Source organism: Onychostruthus taczanowskii, unplaced genomic scaffold, assembly GCF_017590055.1.
Source record: "Onychostruthus taczanowskii isolate IOZ18803 unplaced genomic scaffold, ASM1759005v1 scaffold10, whole genome shotgun sequence".
Lineage (NCBI taxonomy): Eukaryota > Metazoa > Chordata > Aves > Passeriformes > Passeridae > Onychostruthus > Onychostruthus taczanowskii.
In genome coordinates this window covers 11,041,612-11,060,870 of record NW_024496526.1, presented here as the reverse complement: position 1 = coordinate 11,060,870, position 19,259 = coordinate 11,041,612, and the positions used below count along the sequence as shown (strand labels likewise).

General features: G+C 39.1%; 1 protein-coding gene across 1 annotated transcript in view; it reads left to right on the top strand.

Moving 5' to 3' along the window:
• NCKAP5 (NCK associated protein 5) overlaps positions 1-19,259 on the top strand; it is a 354,576-nt gene that overhangs the window by 210,042 nt on the left and 125,275 nt on the right. The window contains exon 6 of the mRNA XM_041406435.1: positions 14,308-14,398. Within this exon, the coding sequence (XP_041262369.1) occupies positions 14,308-14,398 (91 nt within the window). The remainder of the gene's footprint in view (positions 1-14,307; positions 14,399-19,259) is intronic.

Sequence of the window (19,259 nt, the reverse complement as noted above, 5' to 3'; positions counted from 1 at the left end):
ACAGAGCAAAGTTTAAACCAAACCAGGGAGTTTGTATTTTGTCTAAATAAAGCACTCAGATGTAAAACAATGCCTTTACATTATTGAAGAAAGCAGGAGGCAGAATATACTTGGTGTGGTTTGGTAACAAAGGACTGAACTGGGATGCTGGGTTTTGTTCTGACTAAATTATTAACTCATCCAGGTATTGCTGTCACTGAAATCTGAAGGGAAGTTTGAACCCTTCTGGCTGACTGACTCTGGGCAGGTTATCCACTTTTCCTGTACCTTTTATTTTTACCAAAAAGGAGAAAGTTTTAGAACAAAACACAGAATGTAGGAAGCACAAAATAATTTTGGATGTCTTTTTTTGTTGTTGTTTTTGTGGGTGTTTTTTTTGGTTTTTTTTTTTTTTTTTTTTTTTTTTTTTTTTTTTTTTTTTCAGTTGTCCAACATTAAGGCTTTAATACTGTCAGGTATTCTGCCAAATACAGGAAAATGGGATTTTTATATTCACAGTTGAAAACTGTTGTTTATTAAAAGCATGTTTGTGCTGGAGGTACATTCTCTCTTCAGATTACTGTTAATACACAATCTCTTAGGTCTATTAACCATTTTTCAGCCCTTAATGCTAACATTTAAATTCCTCCAGTTTGTATGTGTTTTGATAATGTTTGTAAGCAGGTGCTTGGAACAACTCTCTTGACAACAGCCTCTGATAAATAATAAATAGTACTCAATAGTAAAATGAGTTGATTGCTTATGTTTTAAGCTAACAATAGCTTTTTTCTCTTGCTTTAATTTTTCATCAGTGAGAGACTGAAAGACTTGTTCCCAAATGAATTAAAAATCGAGACGCTTTCCACTTGTTCAAAGAGTTGTGGATATAATCTATTAAAATCAAGACGTATTTTCTCAAATTCTAAAAGATTTGCCTTTAACAAACAGTGTTAGGAGTCAAACAGTGTAAGTGATCACCCCACCAGTTAAGGATTTGTTTCTCCTCCTCCCATAAGGCTGTTTTGCATTTGAAGATGCATCAGTGTGAATATCAAAACAAAAAAGCCTGTGTGAAGAAGAACGTGGCCTTTATTGTAAAATGAATTACCATATTCCTTCAGCAATTCCAAATACTGTTGTTTTATAATTTTTACATTTCCAAAGAGCAAGTTTGTTTTTTTAGCAGGTTTAGTTCGTGCCATTTGCAGCCAAGCAATTTCTCAGAACATGCTGTGTGTTTAGTGGCTTCAGCAATGAATTAGGGTTTGACATCATGAAGATTAACGAAATCTATTACACTTTATTGTAGTATTCTGAAATTACTTTGAAGTAAATCATTAGCAATGAGCTTAACAAAGGTATGAAAATACTGGGCTAGCACTGTGCTAATAAAAAGATTGTCAGCATTCTTATTTTATAACAATCTTGAAATAAAAATGCTGTTTAGAACACGCTAATACAGACAAATATGAACAGACAAAATAGAATAGACAAATATGGATAGTTTACAAATTGCTATTATAGCAGTTATTTTGAAAATAAAGTGAATGTGGGTGATTTAAAGTAATTCAGTTTCATTTTAGTTTAATTTTACACTCAATGCCAGCATTGGATGTTCTGCAAGATGACATTGCTTGCATTTGTGTCAGGATTGTCTCTGCTGCGGGGGCAGATTGTCCCACTCTACAGCCACTGCTCTGGATGTGGCTTTTTTGCAGCGATGGGATTTTTGCCCACTTGCTCTATTCTTCCCTTTGCCTCCTTTTGGCTGGCATCTGTCTGAAGCCATGTAGGCTGGCAAGATCTGTTTCCCTGAGTGCAGCCCCCATTGGGAGGTCTGACCCATCCTGGGTTCTGTTCCCTGAGCCCACCTTGGCCTCTCCAGGTCACATCTACCATAAAAATCTCTTTTTCCTTATAACTAGAGAACATTGAAACCTGAGTGAATTATTATAATTGTGTCATAAAAGAGAGCTTAAATTAACAGAGCAAGCAGTAGTCTGAGATGCCTCCCATGTCCACAGGTTGGATTGTTTTTGTGTAACTGCCTGAGATTCCAGCTTGTCCACCTGCCCAGCTATGGATGTAAAAGGACCTGACAAACCTTCTTCTCCCATTATGGCAATTCTCCTGTCATGCACAAGAGGTCTTGCCCTCTGCAGCATTTTTGCTCATGATGAAGGTAAATGGTCCTTCCTTTCTGGAGAACAAATGGAATATTTGAAGCTTTGGCGCTGTGAGGTGCTGTTTGTTCAGTCTTGACATTCATTCCCAACTCATCCAGCCCAGCCTCTCTTTCCTGTATCACTGTGACTATTTTTGTTGTTGCCCTTTTCCCCTCCTGGACATAGATATCTAATCTGGTTTGCTAGAAATCAGTCTCCGGCATGGTAATAGTGTGCTCTAAGATAATGATAGTTTTCTTTCAATTTTTTATAATATTTAATTAAGGATTCAAAGGGATTTTTTATTTGTGTTGAGTCTTGCTTAGAGGGGAAAAGAAGTCCCTCAGGAGAACCACTAAATAATTTCTTATCAAGGCAGGCTTGTGAGGCTTTGTTTCCATCAGGTTAGCTAAAGTACAGCCTGTCTGTTCAGTTAAGTCACAAAGGCCCTGACTCTATGGAATGAACTCTTGAGTTCCATGGAATGACTTCTGCTCAAAGTTTTGCAATAATTCATGCTGTTATAGTTTGAAACTGGGAGACACAGTTGTTTCTAGAGTCATCTAATTTTTGCCTGACTCTATGGAATGAACTCTTGAGTTCCATGGAATGACTTCTGCTCAAAGTTAGGCAATTTTGCAATAATTCATGCTGCTATAGTTTGAAACTGGGAGACACAGTCGTTTCTAGAGTCATCTAATTTTTGTAAATTCCTCTGACATAAATTCAGAATCTTGCAAAATGCTGAACCTTGTTTTTTGCAGCTATTTCTTAAGGTTTTCATATTAGACTGCCATATCTGGTATCAGTTCTTGTATATCCAGGAAAAAGAGTGCTAATCTAGTTCTTAACATGAGAATTTTATTTGCTGGGTCAGATTTTGAGGTATTTTAACATAAATGTGTTTATTCCTGTGGTGATCTTACATTTTTGAGTGGCATGAATTGCATGTGTAAGGTGACAGTTTGTAGTAAACTAGTGATGTTAATATTACATCTAATATTAATTTCTGGAGCTGGAAATAGGTGCTAAATATGTTCTGTTTGCTGTTCCTTGGTTAAACTTTTACCTAGTGGATATATCAGCCTTTTCTGTGCAGCAGAGCTGTTCCACCTAGCACGTGTTCAAAAGGCTGAGGATCTGTCCCTTGGAATGGAAGTCCCTGAAACTTTGTGTAGCTTTTATTGCAAGGGATGATGGAATATGCTCTGCTGTTTGGGTGCATGAAAGTTGATTAAAGTTGTATCTTGGATCTGTTCTGAATGCTGCTTGTGAAAGGTGAAAGCACAGAAATGAAGCTCTTGTCTTTATAGAGCTGGATGGCAAAGATTTGCATTTCTCAAAGCTTTCAAGTTATGTCAGACTTGATCGTGGAAACAGCCTTCCTCTTGAGGGGAGAGAAGGGAGCTCATATTGAGGCTTTTTTTCTGATGAATCTTTGATTAGTGCTTCACTGGTATTTATAATCATCATAAAGCTGTTATGAAATAGAAACTGTTAACTAAATTTTCAGAGGGAAAATCTGAAACAAAGCCACAGAGGTATCCTATCACTGGGAAGACTTGAAAAGAGGCTTCTTGAAGCATAGTTAACTGCTGGATCTTCCTTTCTGGAGCAAATGAGTTTTGAGTTGATTTTGTTCTCTGCTTTAGATGTTATGAAAAAAAAGAATCCTAAATAGTTAAGCTAAATATTTTTACAGCGGAAAAAAAAAATCCCTATAGGAAACATTAATGAGCTTTGCAATAAATACTGCTTTAACAAATGACCTAACCTTTGTTTCATTATAGTCATGTCCTATGAGAAGTAAACAGTGTAATGTTCAACTAGTGCATTATTTAGAGATTTTTGGTGTACATTTTGAAAGCCTCATACAGAGCTGTGCCCACAGGATTCCCATTAAACACAATGGGAGCCGTGTGGCTAAAATCCTGCAGAGCTGTTTGAAAATGGATCCCGTGCTGTGCTGAAGATAAATGATTAAAGAATGAGTGCTTGAGTGGGGAGGAGGGAGTGATGTGATTCTCTGTAGCTGGACTGCAAAACCTTCTCTAAGCCCTTCTTAAATGATCTCTGTTTCTCAAAAGAAATACCAATACAGTACAAATGGTTAAACATTTGCACCTTAGAGATGTCTAGACATCTTTTCACTTTTCATCTCTTTACATTTAACTTTTTTGTTACACTCTTCTTTTTATCTTCTTACTTCTTCTTAAATTCTTCATGTATTTTTTGTTGTTCTCAAACTTCTCTTACGTCTTTTACGCTATGTTGTCTTTATTTCTGATCCTCATGTCTTGTATTGTTCTCTTCCTCTCAATTCTCTCCTTTCTTTCTTCAAATGGGAGCAGGCAATTGTGGAAGCACATCCATGCAGTGAATATTTCTGTGCATTTCAGTGCAAATCCTACATACAGAAATGTTCCCCTGCATTTACCCTGTTTGTCTCCAGGATAATCCAATTTAAAGAGAAGGATTTCAGTAGTGTCAAATTTGGCATTTGGAAGCTGTGTACTCCTTTTATATCATGCAAAGGATAGTGGCTGTAACAGAATACTGTGTTTGGAAAGATGGTAGAGTGCTTTATGGAACTTAACTTGGAGGCACAAAACTGCTCTTTTTTGTTTGTTTGTTTGTTTTAATGCAACTTTTACTTTTTTCCTCTTGCATTTCATTTATATCTTGATGTTATTCTTTTTCCCTTCTTTTTCTTATCTTCTTTTGCTTTTGACAGGCTTGCACTTATACAGAAAGGGAGAACATGAAAAGTTATTAATGACAAAATACATGTCCTTGATTTTTTTGTGACCAGCTCACAATTAGTTTCGTGCAGCTCTTGTTTGTTGGTATCAAAGCTGATGGTGCTGTTTATGACACTACTGCAGCACTCTTCTGTGTGCACTGTCATGTATTTTTATTGCCTCATTATCAACTGCTTGGTTGTAGAAAAGCTGTCAATATAATTTTAGAGAGGCTACCACTACCTAATGACACAGGTAATTAAGCCCTTGGAGACCATTATTCTGGCCATATATTACTTGTTTAGGCTGGTTTGCTCTGCTGCTGTGGTTTGGAAATCTAAAGCCACAAGGCTTTTGTTCTGACATCTCTGACATGACCTGCTCTTGTGAGTGGTTTCTAACCACCTGAAAATTAGACTGCAAGAGTAATTATTTGTACATCTGAGGTTTCTTTAGCAGCAGATCTATATTGCTGCTTACTGCATCTGTCCTGCAGGAGGATAAACTCCCTTTGAGTCGGGCACCACTGGAGTAGGAATCTGTGTTGTTCCAGGCAGTGCTGCAGGAAATCTACCTGGAAGAAGGCATTCCTTATGCTCAGAAGATAGCTGGCATTCACTGTCCTGGCAGTCACTTTGGATCTACTTTGAGGCAAAATATGTTGAAAGAATTTAGTTTATATAATTTTCACTCCATAACTTGGTAATTTGGAGAGTGTAATATGGAGGGTTTGTTATGTGAGCTGATCCCAGTCACACAGAGGGGACATGAGGGCATCAGCTGCTCCTGTTCACAGCTGGTCAGCCCAGAAGTGCCTCCTACCCTATGTTTGGAATTTACCTGAAGATCCAAAGCAAGCTCTCTGCTGAGGAAAGGAAAGGAAAGACAGATTTTAGAGCTGGTCAGCCCAGAAGTGCCTCCTACCCTATGTTTGGAATTTACCTGAAGATCCAAACAAGCTCTCTGCTGAGGAAAGGAAAGACAGATTTTAGGTATACCTACAGCAGCACATTATCCCCCTTGGAATTGAAATATTATATCATTATTTGTAGCACAAACATTGCTTGGAGTATTCCTATAGATTTCACCCATCTTTGCTGATCTTATTTAGAGGTTTACAGGAAATTACGTCTGATGAGAAAATCTCCATTTTTTACTTTCTTTACTGTAGTCTTTTTGAGCTGAAATTTGGAAAGGCTGAAGTCCAAAAATTCAAAAGAATTTATATTTATTAAGACTGCCTATTGTCTCTTTACAATTACTTTTAAGCAAATCTCATGGTTGGGAGCCAGGGCATTTCTTTGTGAACATCAGAGGTGATTCATTTTGGGGGAGTCTAAGTTCAAAGTGGGAAATTTCCCCTCATAGCTGGGTCTTGTGAAGTTACATGTGCAGGAGTTTGGGTCTTTGCAGTTGGGCATACAATGTCAGGAAGGAGCTGGAACTGTCATGTAAATTTGATTTTGATGTGAAATTTAGGTTATTGAACCAAACTAGGAACGGTTTCTTGAATTTTTTTTTTTTTTTTTTTTTTTTTTTTTTTTTTTTTTTTTCTTTAGAGTCCCATTGATTCCATTGGTAGTTAGTTTTTCAAAGTCCATAAATTCACAAATAGCATTGTGACATAATGCAGAAATTTTTGCACCTGCGTGAGCATAGCCTTGGTACCTCCTTGAAGCTGTGACTCAGAATTCAACAAGAGCTTTTTACTTTTGAGTGGCTGCACAATTCTGTAAGTAGCTTAAAACAAGAGTGGTTGGTCTGCATCAGGGTCCTGGTATGCAAAATGAAATATGAATATTTGGAGGAACTGGTAGATACATCTTTCCATCCAGCTACACATTTGCAAATATGGAAAAACAAATATTTGAGTAAAATGTAGAAAAAAAGAAAAAAGTAAACCCCTACCATTATTTGAAATTGGAAATATTTGCAGTCTGTTTGTATAATTGCCTGTAATTTTTTCTGAAGCTTTTAGTTGTGACTATTTCTGGTGCCTCCAGCATGAATATAGTTTGAACTTACGAACAAATGTTTAAGATGACATAATCATTAACTCTGTGTGTGCCTGGTTCTATCCACTTGTAGTTAGTGAAAATATCTCCTGTCCTAAGGTCCCAAATATGCTACTGGAGACCTGTAGGAGGGAAAAATCCTTCCACTTGAAAAATCCTTTCAATTGCTGGTGAGCAGTTTTTCTGCAAGGCTTAGTCTTGGGCTGGATTTTGTTCCTCCATGCCTGTAACTCACAAAATCATATACAGGGCTGGTGATGGAAGACACCCATGCACTCCATATGGCATTTGTCTATCTGTCAACACAGAAATAAACATTATCACTGATTTCTATTGCTGTTCAGAAGCCTTTTGCTGTAGATAGAAGTTTGATGAGTGAAATCCATATGACTGAGAGAGACAATGGAAACACTTCCAACATTTCCTGGCTCAGATGGTAGGTAGAGCAGTTTCAGAGAAATGTCAGGCCTGCCATTGCGTGACAACAGAATTCAGACTTGTGTGGGAGCAGTGCTGTGCCAGTGCTGAGGTCTTTCAAAATCCTACCCTACTTATCTGGTGCTCAAAACATTCATGTTATTTTAAGGATACCTTGAAAATTTCCACTGGGATCAATGGCCAGTGGTTCAGCACAGTAAAAGTTGTGCTCAGCCTTTCAGTTCTGTGTGATTTGGGGTGTTGGCATGGTCCAGGGGACCTGACTGGGTTTTCTGCTTTGGGAAGGATCCTCCTCTGCTCCTATGACTGAGCTCAAGGCCTGTTTCACCCCAGCATGTCATTGCCTTCATCATTCAGCACAGTAAAAGTTGTGCTCAGCCTTTCAGTTCTGTGTGATTTGGGGTGTTGGCATGGTCCAGGGGACCTGACTGGGTTTTCTGCTTTGAGAAGGATCCTCCTCTGTTCCTGTGACCGAGCTCAAGGCTGTTTCACCCCAGCATGGCTGTGCAGTCATTGCCTTCATTGTGCACAAGACACTTGTGATGCTCCTCATCCTCAGAGTGCCCTCTGGATGTCAAATATGCTTTGAGTGTGTTTTGGAAAGAGGGGTTTGTATGAATATGTGAAAAGAGCATGGCTTGTGCAGTTTGGATTTGCCACCAGCAAATGCTCCAGGGTCTGTTGTGGGGAAAGGGTGGTCATGGCGCTGCAGGAGAGGGATTTGCCTGGATATTTCTGGATTGATAAGCACCTGTGCTGATGGAGAGAAAGAATAAATATAAATTATACATTATGTGTGCGTCTTTCTGCTGCTGTTATGAAGGATGTTATTACTTTATTTTCCAACTGAAATATTAAATGGGGATATTGAGCGTTCTGCTTTGCCCAGCTCACTGCTATCAGGCTTGTACCAGTGCTGTATCCTAAGCAGAACTGAAAACCCCTTGGGGTTTAAAGCCCCAGCATTTCCCATCTGTCAGTTCTCTTTTTAAGTTTATCACATACCCATATGCACTTCTGTCTCTCTTTTTAATCCATTTCCATATCTAAATTCTTTGTAGAAGGTTGTGTTTGTCTCCTGGGCCCCAGCCCTTGAAGCCATGGGCTCACAACTGGCTGCAGGGGCTCCTCAGGAGGGGCACAGGGAACAGCAGAACTGGGGACCACCATGGGCTGGCTCATCCTGGGGACCACCCTGCCTCACACATTGGGCTCTCACTGGGGCTGCAGGACCCTGCAGAGTCTGGAGAGGAGCCTGCAGATCAGGGGCAGAGCTGAGGACAGCAGGCAGCTGTGTCTGCTCCTGATGGGAATTCCTGGAGACAGAGGGGAGCAAGCAGCCTCTGCAGCTCAGACAGCCACTAATTTAATTGAAACCTTGCAGAAGGAGAGACATTCCTGCAAGGATGCAGTGAACAGGAACTGCTGGTGATGAGCTTTTTTTTTTTTTTTTTTTCTTGTTACATCTTGTAAAGCCACTTTGATGTTTTCCCTGATCCATTGCAAAGCTTTGAATGGAGTGATGAGGGAAGTTGAGATACAGGTAACCCCAAACCTGAAGTTCAAAATTACTGATAAGAAGGGAAACAGATTTATCTGTGATCTGAGAGAAGCTCTTTGTTTGGTTGCTTTATGAGATTGGAGAGGGAGCTGGGAAGCTTGGGCAGAGGCACAGAGTTCTGTCACAATGCCAGACAGAAGGCAGTCTCCAAAGAGACAACCAAAGTCCAGCTGGTATTTTTACCAGGTGAACAGGAGCGAAAAGAGCTGAGAACCCACACAGGAACCTGTTCCTTTGTGAACAGGTGCTAGGAAGGGCTGAGACAGCTCAAGGAGCTAAAACCCAGACCACATCTCCAGGAAATCTATAGCTAAAAAGAGAAGTCAGGAGACTTAAATAGGAGAGAGACAGGAAGCTTCACTCTTTCATAGATAAGAGCTGGGAAAAAATATCCTCCTGGGAATTTTAACTGCACTGAAGTAACAAGCTGAAGCTAGAGAAAGATCTGTTATTGATATTTTTCTCTAAGACTAAAAAATTATCCTGCACCTTGCATGACATGAGAAAGAAAAAGCTGAAATATAAAACTCAACAGCTGCAGTGGGATTCTGTAGAAACCTTTGGATACATCTCTGTAAGGCTGTCAGAATCAAGCTGAAGGAATTCTTGTGACATCCATTTGAAGTAACCACCAAGTAAAGTCACATGAGCTTGAGGATGATGAGAAGGGAAGGTGATAGCACCTAGCAAAAGGCAGTGCCAGCCTGTGGAAATCTGGAAGGAAATAGGTCAAGGGGGAAGGGCTGAATCTGTCATCGACCTTCTAGTGCTGAACAGCTCCGTGCTGCCTGTCCCTTGGAGGGAGAGCTGCTGTGTGGGACATGGCTGAGCCTGGGTTAGGGAGGGTGTTGGTTTATGGCAGAGGCACAAAGCAGGATTTCCGACTGTGACATTGCTGTGGGATGGCACAAAGGATGTCCCTGCCTGTGGAAGTGATGGTCCTGAGAAAACTGGTAGGGAATTTAGGAGTTTAATTGCTCAGTACTGATGCATCAACCTCAGCAGGGACTGCTCAGCCTGGCCTGGTTGAAGCTGTGCTCTGGCACCAGCAGGGCCAGGAGGGAGAGGGAGGCAGCAGAGCTGTCAGAACCATGACATTGAGAAGCATTAAAAGCAAGTCTCCAGCAAAAATACAGAGGAAGCTTCCTCTGCAGCCTGGGGCACATGAGATCTGCGTGGTGTGGGCTGCTCCCTGGGCAGGGAATGATGTTTCCTCCTTTCCATAGGTTCCTGTCTCCCCCTTGCCCAGAAACACAATCGGGGGGAAAAAAAAACAACCAAAAAACAAGAAAATAACTGTCCATTGCAATTGGATTTATTTCCTGGTATTCTCTCAACAGCACAGGACAAATTGCATATTTTAAGTGTAGGAATGATTTTGGTTCAGGAGGAACAGCAGCAAGAACCTGTGGATCATAAATTCAAGTCCTCAGCTCTTGACATGATGTGTAATTAATTTCGTAAATGAATCAATTGTGGCTTGAAACTGTTTGTATTTCTCATCCTGTTACTCTACCTGGTAGGCTGGTTCAGAGTCTTGCTTTTTCAATTATTAAAAACATCCTCATTTCAGCCTAAATGTATTTATAACCATGAAATAGAACTTATTTTTCAATCATCTGCCTTTGGTTGATGTAGTTTTCTTTCACACTTTGCTTTTTCCCACTGATTCTCTTGTGTAAGTCATACCTGGCTGCTTAAACCCTCTGTCTCTTAAGTTTAGCAAGTTGTTTAGTCTCTTCTTGTGGCACACTCTGTCATTTCAACAGCTTCAGAGCAATCCCTTTTGTGGAATCCTCTCTGGATGAGCCACTCCTGAACACTTGTGGTTGTAATTGTAAATATCTTCCAGATGGAATCTTGACAGTGCTTTCCACAGTAACATTAATATTTTATGTTACTTAAATTCTTATATTTCAAGAACAGATTCTGGTTTCTGAATGCCTCATTTCTTCTTTTTTGTGCTTTGAGAAATTTATCCTTAGGTTAGGTCTGGTGGAGATCTGTTCCCTTACACTAAGCTGGCATTTTGTCAGGAAACTTAAGGAGCTTGTTTTGAACATGGCTTTTATTTATTTTCTGCTTTAAAAAAATCCCCCTAATTTATTAAAAAATAGAAGTGGAGAGGAAGATTTGAGTTTTAAGAAAATGACAATTCAAATGACAGATTAACAGAAAATTTAATGGCACTATGCAAGATGCTTCAGGTGAATAGACAGTAAATAAAATACAAAAGAAAGGGGAAAATAAATGTTCTTAAATAGTGCTTGAAGAATGTAGACTCAGAAGTGATGAGCTTTAGAGGCTGATTTTTCAGATTTTAACAGCTTGCTAGTTACATAAGATACAGAGAATCCTTGGCAAAGCAGTCCAGCAAGAAGGCAGAATGCACGTGTGGGGATAACTATCCTAAAAATAATCTGGAAGTGCTGGATGTTGGATTGGGTCCAGCTGAGATATTAGAATCCAAACCAAGAGCAAATAACCTTTTGTGGTTACCAGAAGGGGGAAAATATAGGTCAGTATGTAGAAATAGCCTTTCATAAAGCTCATAATTTTTCTGCTTCACTTCCAAAATTTTCATACCCTTTGGTGGCCTTGTTCAGGGAGCAAAACATGGGACCCCAAGCTGAATTTATTGAGGCTCCATTATTTTTGCATTCTGTAAATAGGATTTGTAATAAATTGCTCTGGCATGTGTTGTCACTGAGGAGAGTTTTATAGATCATAAGATAACATTAGCTTTTCAATTAAGGTGCCATTAATTCATGCATCAAAACCTCTCATTCATGAGAAACAAATCTCGATTATCCTTCTGTGCCATATTTGGTCCTAAAAATGAACACCTGGGATGTGAGTGAAGAAGCAGAAACTCACAAACTGCTAGAGCACTGGCCATCAGAGCTTTGCAGTGATTTTGACTGCAAGCATAATTCACCTCTCTGTTTTCTCCTAGGTTTTTCTTCTTTTTCAGATATTCCATGGCTACCCAATAGCCATGTAATATCCTCCCAGGGCTGGTTTGATAGTGATGTGACCACACAGTTTCTTATGTCTATGGTTCAACTTAGAAGCTGTCAGCTCTTGCAGACTTTTATAGTAGCTGCAAACAGCAAAATCACAGAACTGAGCTCTTGGTCATGTTGCAAAAATTACCCTATTGCTTAGAAATCTGGGTGCTGATGGAAGGTGTTTCTGATTGCCACAAGAAGCTGAGTGCTCGCCTGCCCCTGTAAGGCTGTTCAACAAGGCAGGCCTGTGGTCCAAAATAGATTATCTGAGTTTGAAGATTAAAGGACCTATTGAATTTAAGAATTCGTAATTTTCCTGAGCTGGTTTAAGTGATCATAGTAATATGCAACTAGACTTTGTTTTCATTAATACCCTTAGGTCTAAATTGAAAAACCGTGATTTAGTGCTGGTTGAATCTATTCTTTCTCCCATTTTTGTTTGTTTATTAATTTGGAAGAATGTTGTGGAGGACTAGCACTGGAACTGCATTTGCATAGATAAACACAATAATTAAGAATGTTATTACACCATTAATTTAAAAATGAAATGGTGGGCATGTTAAGAAATGAAATCATTCAGTGAGGACTGTGCAGGAATTTATGGTGTGAACCAAAATGATTTGTTCTTTCATGTAAAAGGCATCTGATTAAGGTCAGCCTATGAGCAGAAATGGTTCCAATCTGCAACTGAAAAACTGAACCACTGTCTGCATTAGAGATTGGAGCTGGCTTGATTTTATGCACATTTGGTCAACAGATGGTCAAACTGTTCTGTGGGCATTCTGGCAGTGTAGAAGTCTGCACATCAATGACAAAAAAAAATCACAGGAATAAGTAGAATGTCAGTGTTCATCTGAGTAGAATGAGCACCCAGTGTCAGCTTCTTGAAAAGTTGTGTAGTGGGCTGACTTGAAAGGAGAAAACCTGGAATAACATCACATTGTTGCTTAATTAGCCAGTGCCATTCATTCTCATAAGACTGAAAGAACAGAAAGACTATGAGGCTCATATAAAAGATAATGCTATTGGCCTTTGGCCAGAGCAGTTAGCTAATATTTTCCGTCTCACTGGATTGTTACCTTAGAAATAAACAAATATAAAAAAGATATGCTGCAAATAATTCTTCTGCTCAGTTTCATTTGGAAAGAGTGCTACACAAAAGTCATGTTTCTCTACACACAGTAGAAATAAACAACAGCAGGCAGTTCCTGGTCTGATATGCCCAGGAATACTGGCACCTTCTTCAAGGTCACTGTTTCAGTATACAGTGTATCTGGCAGTATGAGTTAAGGTATTTCTCTCTCCTGCTTTTGCATCACCCTTATGCCTGTGCCACAGCAGTTTTCCCTTCTCCAGCCCCTATTCCATCTGGGCTGGTTTTCCAACTATCTCATGGGACTGAGACTACTTGAAAGGAAAGGAGCAGAAAATATGAAAGGGAGAGATAAAAGCTGTTGCAACACAGCTGAAGGAGAGGCTGTACAGGGGTGAGAATCTGGGCAGGACGTTGGGTGTGGGGAGAAGTGTGAGGACCTTGTCTGGAATTTTCACCATTTTTGGCTGTGAAACCCAGTGTCTTTGTTGTCGTGTCCATCACTGCTACTCTGGTTTTGATCCTTTTCCTCCTCTTACCCACAGCTGAAACCAGCCCTGCTATTTGTAATCAGCCCCGTGACATCTCCTAAGCCCATAGGATTTAATTTCTGATCCACCTTGAGTGGGACCAATGTTTCATAGGTGGCTTCCCTTTTTCCTATTGTGGGAAGGAGCAGAACTCCTTTTTCTGAGCAGGCTCCATTCAGCAGGGTTGGTGTTATCATCAGTTTAACATTCTTGATGCATGTGTGTAGATCAAAGATGACTTTTGATGGGGTGCCCTGTTTGAAAGGGCAGAGAAGGGTGAAAGTGTTCAGCTGCTGTGCCCCTATCAATTCTGTAAATAGGATTTGCCACCAAGGCAGTGGCACAGGCTGCCCCACACCACAGACAGTGATAGCAGAGATGCCATGGACAGCCTGTCTGAGCAGCACAGACCCCACTGTTGGCTCAGAGCACAGCTGTGTGGGGGGTTTTCCACCTGACTGCTCCTAAATGGCAATAATCTTATCGTGGTGGTGTTTGCACTGTTAACAAGGTGATGTCTTTTGCACACATTTGGTTTTAGTAGGATTTAAACAATACAACTAATTACTGGGCATATTCAAATGATAAAAGAGTGCCCTTAATGTGTTATTCATAACATGGAGCATGAGAACATTATAAGGCTAGGATTGTCTTTAAATATTAATTTCATGGTAGCCATGGATGCATTAGGCTCTTGTAAAGAACAAAAACACTGAATGCAACTCTGAAATTTTTTCCATGTGGTTGACTTTTATAAATATTTTTATTCTCTAGAATGGAGGAGACAGTGAGAAATCTGCTGCAGAGCCAAGGATCCCCAGGCCAGCATGGAGAAGGAACTGTCAATATCATGAAGGTATATCAGGTATTACTGATTTATTACCTGTTTTTTTTTGTGATAGAAAAGTTCTTTAAAACAAAAACCCCACTACTGAAACAAATATCTGGCATAGTTTCTTCTATTTGTTTATTAATTATGAGTACTTGTAAGTGATAGTTGGTTCAACCTACATTTTCCCAGGTGTTCTCTCAGCAGAGTTTAATGTTTTTCACTTTTATTGTCCTTGTGTTATCTGCTGTTGTTTCTCCTCATAGTTCACAGAGGACAAAGAAACTAGTTTTGGAGCCTTTATTAAAACACTTAATATTTTAAGTCATATGTTTCAGCATCTCTAGTAAACATAGGTGTTTTTGACAACTTGACCTTCAGATTGTGATGGATAATTTTACACTCGTGTTCTTATTGGGTGAGGGGATCCCTATCAAGCTTCACAGTTTCATGTCCCTGCTTGTGGCAGGTGTGTTTTATCGCCCTCACTAGGGGCAGAGAGAGTCTCCGGACAGAGTTTCGGAGTGAAAGATTTTGGAGGTTTTTCAAAGGGAACCAGGTCTAAATAGACAGAAGAGTTTTACATTTTCCTAACACACTGTTGCATTCTGGAAACAGTGAACCTAAGGTGGTGGAAAACCTTTTAATTTAAGAGTCTGGAAACAGGAGTGAGATATGTCTCAGTTAATCAAATATCAGGCACAGGAATTCTTAAAAATATCACTTAATGAAGTCAGTCCTGTGCTGTATCTTTTTAGACAGAATAAGCATTCTTATAAAATACTGAAATAATATATTAAAGTCTATACCAGGTAGTGATCCATCAGATAAAACACTTTTCAAAAGTTTGAGTTATATTAGTTCATTCTTACAGCTGATGGATCAAAAATACAGCAGTATAGCTAAACAAAAATGTATATTAAAGAGTATTTATCACTGTAATTAAATTTTCATTTTAAGCGTGGGTTGAAGAGAAAGGAATCTTTTAGTTTAACCTTCAATGTAATCAAATTTTCTTGTTAGAATGGTACCCTGTAAAATTTAATTTCAGATCAAATTAAATTTTTTTGTTGAAGTTACAATAGAACATAGTTCTTTTAGAAAATGTTGACAAAGGCATCTCTATTTTATGCACTATCTTTTTGGGGTGCAAAATTGAAACTTGGTTCCCTTCTCTTATTTCTTTATGGGTTTAAATCCATACATCTGCTCACTGCTGTCACCACACAGTGGTTTTACTGAAGTGGGCTTGATGTCAGTCTCTCCTCAAGGTGGATTGCTTGTCTGCCCCTGTCTATTCATAACAGACATCTGGGATGATTTTATTATCTGCTTTTCTCTGTGCTGTCTTACTGTGGAAACTCCAGTAAGGTAGTACCACAATTAGGTTTCAGCTTCTTTGGGTTTTGTTTTTGAACTCTCAAGAAGAAAAGCAAAAAAATACTGCAGTTTTGTTACATGGAACTGAAGGTTTGCGGGTTCCTTATTTTTCTTTTGAGCACTAAACTGGAAAAAAATTAGCTATGTGGTCTTTGAAATTTGAGATTTTGTGTGCTGCTTTCCTAGAGGGAAGATAAACCAGTCATTCCAATTTCGGTGCTTGTATATTTCTGTGTAGTTTTTTAACTCTCTTTATTTGTTTCTTAATTTTTGGAAAAAAAAAAAAAGACAGAATTTGGGTGTGGTCTTGGGTTTTCTTCTCCTTCTGGGCCACACTGATAGAGATATTCATTGTCCTCAGCCAGGCAGGAGAGTGGGCACTGTGGTATGCTTTGTGTAAAATCACCTGGGTTTATTTTCTGATCAGCAAAACAGCAAGGCAGTTGTGCCCAGATTCAAGAACATTTCTTCATTTTCCTTCAGCTCTAGCAAACAACCCCTCCATATAGCAAATGGACCCCTTTTGTTCCCTTCTTTCTGGACTCAAGGTTTTGTTTGAATTTGATGGGTGGTACTCTGGGCACATTCCTCAAACTGGAGCTTTGCTTTCTTTCAGAGTGAAGATGTTTCTGTCCCAGGGCCTTAAAACACCCATATTCCTGTGTCTCTGGGATTATTTTAATGCATAACACCTTCCTTCCCTTTGTATTCTCTTCTTGTTCCTGGGAACATTTTCACTCATGGTAACAAACTCCGCTTGTTTTTTAGCCATTTTAATTTCTTGAATATTGCCGGTATGCAATCTTCTTTGCTTATGAATTTCCTCTCCTAATCCATGGCTCAGAAGCAATGGGTTTTCCTCTCCTGCAGGAATAGCTAGGCTGCTGCATCATACACCAGTCTGTGGCTGGTAAAACAGGTCAGAAACACGGAACATTTTTGTCTTGTGAATGTTGTGGGATCTTTTTGAGTCATACATCCTCAGATCCCTTTTGTTCACTTTTATGAAAAATGTGAACAAATGGCTTTTTTTATTCCAGGAATTTTGAGGAATAGCTGCATTGCCATGGCCTGGGATGGCTCCCTGCCGCGTAGGTCAGGGATGGGTTCACTGGGTGTGTGTTTGTTACAGTCACACAGTGAAAGCTGGGTAGTGACCACGAGTCACAGCCTCAGCTCATACCTGAAAGGCTTCTCAAAACAGGTACTTGGCAAAGAATCTCTGGTCTGAAATGTTTACAAAGCATTTTAACATTGAGAAACATATTCATGAAGCTTTCTATGAATCATTAATATGTTACTGAAACCAGCTGTGTGGAAATCATGAACAAACATACCATTTAAACAGATGATGAATCTTAAACAAGTGCTGTGTCCAAATTCAGCAAGATACATCAATATTGCAACAAAGGCATTTCATTTGTATTCCTCCAAATGTACTGAGGCAGTTTTTTGATATATTTATGAGCGTAATTCACAAATAGGAATAGAACCTGAAATGTAAAACCCAGGTAATGTTCCTTAAAAACACCAAATGTAAAACCCAGGTAATGTTCCTTAAAAGCACTGATATATTCAGGTTTTTGGGGACATGATAATTGTATTATCAACCTGTATTTGTGAAAAAAGTATAAATGAATTTTTTTATGTTGTATTCATATGCATACAGAAACCTTATTGAATGTGTAACTACTAACATGGTTCTGAAAGCCATCCTCTGCAATCAGTTACCTTAGGGAACATGTCCTGAACCTCACATTTTCTCTGTGATTAGTGTGATATCATCACAACTGTATGATCAGTTGGTTCAGTAGAGTAAGGGATTTTAGTCCAGATTCAAAACTCTGTGTTTCATAACAAATGGGGACAAATGAGGTGATTTCCAGTGTGACTTACCAACATATGTCCCATATTCTCTGGCATAGTGGTGACTTAGTTTTAGTGTGTGAAGTTTGTTGCAGTAAATTTCTGAATATCATAAAAGATAACTCTGCACAATAAATGCTTTTGATCTATTGAACAGTCTCTATATGGTTTTTTTAACAAATCTAATTATTGTTCTGAGATGTCTGAAATTGAGTTCTTATTATAACACCAATATGCCTGACTCCAGAATAAATATTCTTGCTTATGAACTTTAAATGTTGCATAGTGATAATGTTAGAATAATAACAATAAGAAGGTGGGGCCGAAAGGATGAAGTGTTATTGCAATATTTTGTTAGGTCTTGCCTAATTCTTACTTAAAGCAAAATATTCTAACTCTTTCCATAGAGCTAGATGCCCTATGGGATTTTAATTTACTGGGCTTAAAGATGAGTTATGTGAATTCTTTTGGATAAATGAATTAAGAAGCAGGATTGTAAATAAAATTCTTCTTTGTTGTCATTTTACATAATAATAAAGGGAAAATTTATAATGAATGCTTGCATAAATGTAGACAAAAATGCATGTTATTTGAATAGCCTTAACTATCATATTTCTTACTTTAAATTTTGTTTGACTAAAAGACTCTACTATGCATTAGCTTTATGGTGTTTCCAAGAGCCATTGACCACCTAAAAATAAGATCATGAAAGGCCAAACACAAGAGCTCATGTATTCCCAGAAATAACTGTGTGCAGTTCTTGAACCCCAGACTTTAAAGGCAGCACCCCACAGACTCTCCTTCCTGAGTTTACCCTTGAGATTTGGATATCAAAAAAGTTTCCTGCTTGATCACAATGCTGGATACTCTAAGTACAGTCTTCCATGATTGCAGATAATTCAAAGACTTAAAGGGGTTTTTAACTCATTTTGACTTTATGTCAGTGTACAGTGATTGAAATAGATGAGGAAGAGAATTTCTTGTAAGTTCACAATTTAACAGTGTTCTGAAATTGCCCACGTGAGCACTAAAGCTCAGGACAGACATGGTTCAGTCACATTGGGGAGGTAAAAACACACACAAGTGATACAGGCACACTTCAGGTGGCATTGTTGGCCACATCAACCCCATTTTTTGTCTGCATGCTTTTGTGTTACTCAAATGTGGAACAGTTGTTGTGGCTGTCACTTTTAATTTGCACAGCCGTTGGTGTCAACAGCTCTTTCACGAGAGGAAAAACTGTAACCATTGGCAATATAATTTTATCTCAACACAAAATTATACAAGCTTATTGTTCAGGCCATTGCTATGTAACATTTTATAGATAGGGGCATGGCCATGTATTGAAAAAAGGCACTAATTGAATTCCCCAGCTAAAATCCACGTAGGATTTTTAATGCTAACTTCTAGTGCAGAAAGAGGATATGTGTCCTTAAACATCTGTCTCTGGAGTGGAAGTGCCCACAGGGGACTGCATGAGCCAAGCCTCCTAAGCTGCTAGGGAGTACATTACTAGGTAAATATTAGCAGATTTGTGTCTCACAAAGAAGGGCAGAGAGGAGCCATCCTCACTCTTGGGAGCTCTACTGGAAATCCTGGGTTGTCAAGGACACAAGAATTTGCTGCTTTTCCATGCAGAGAAATCCAGGGC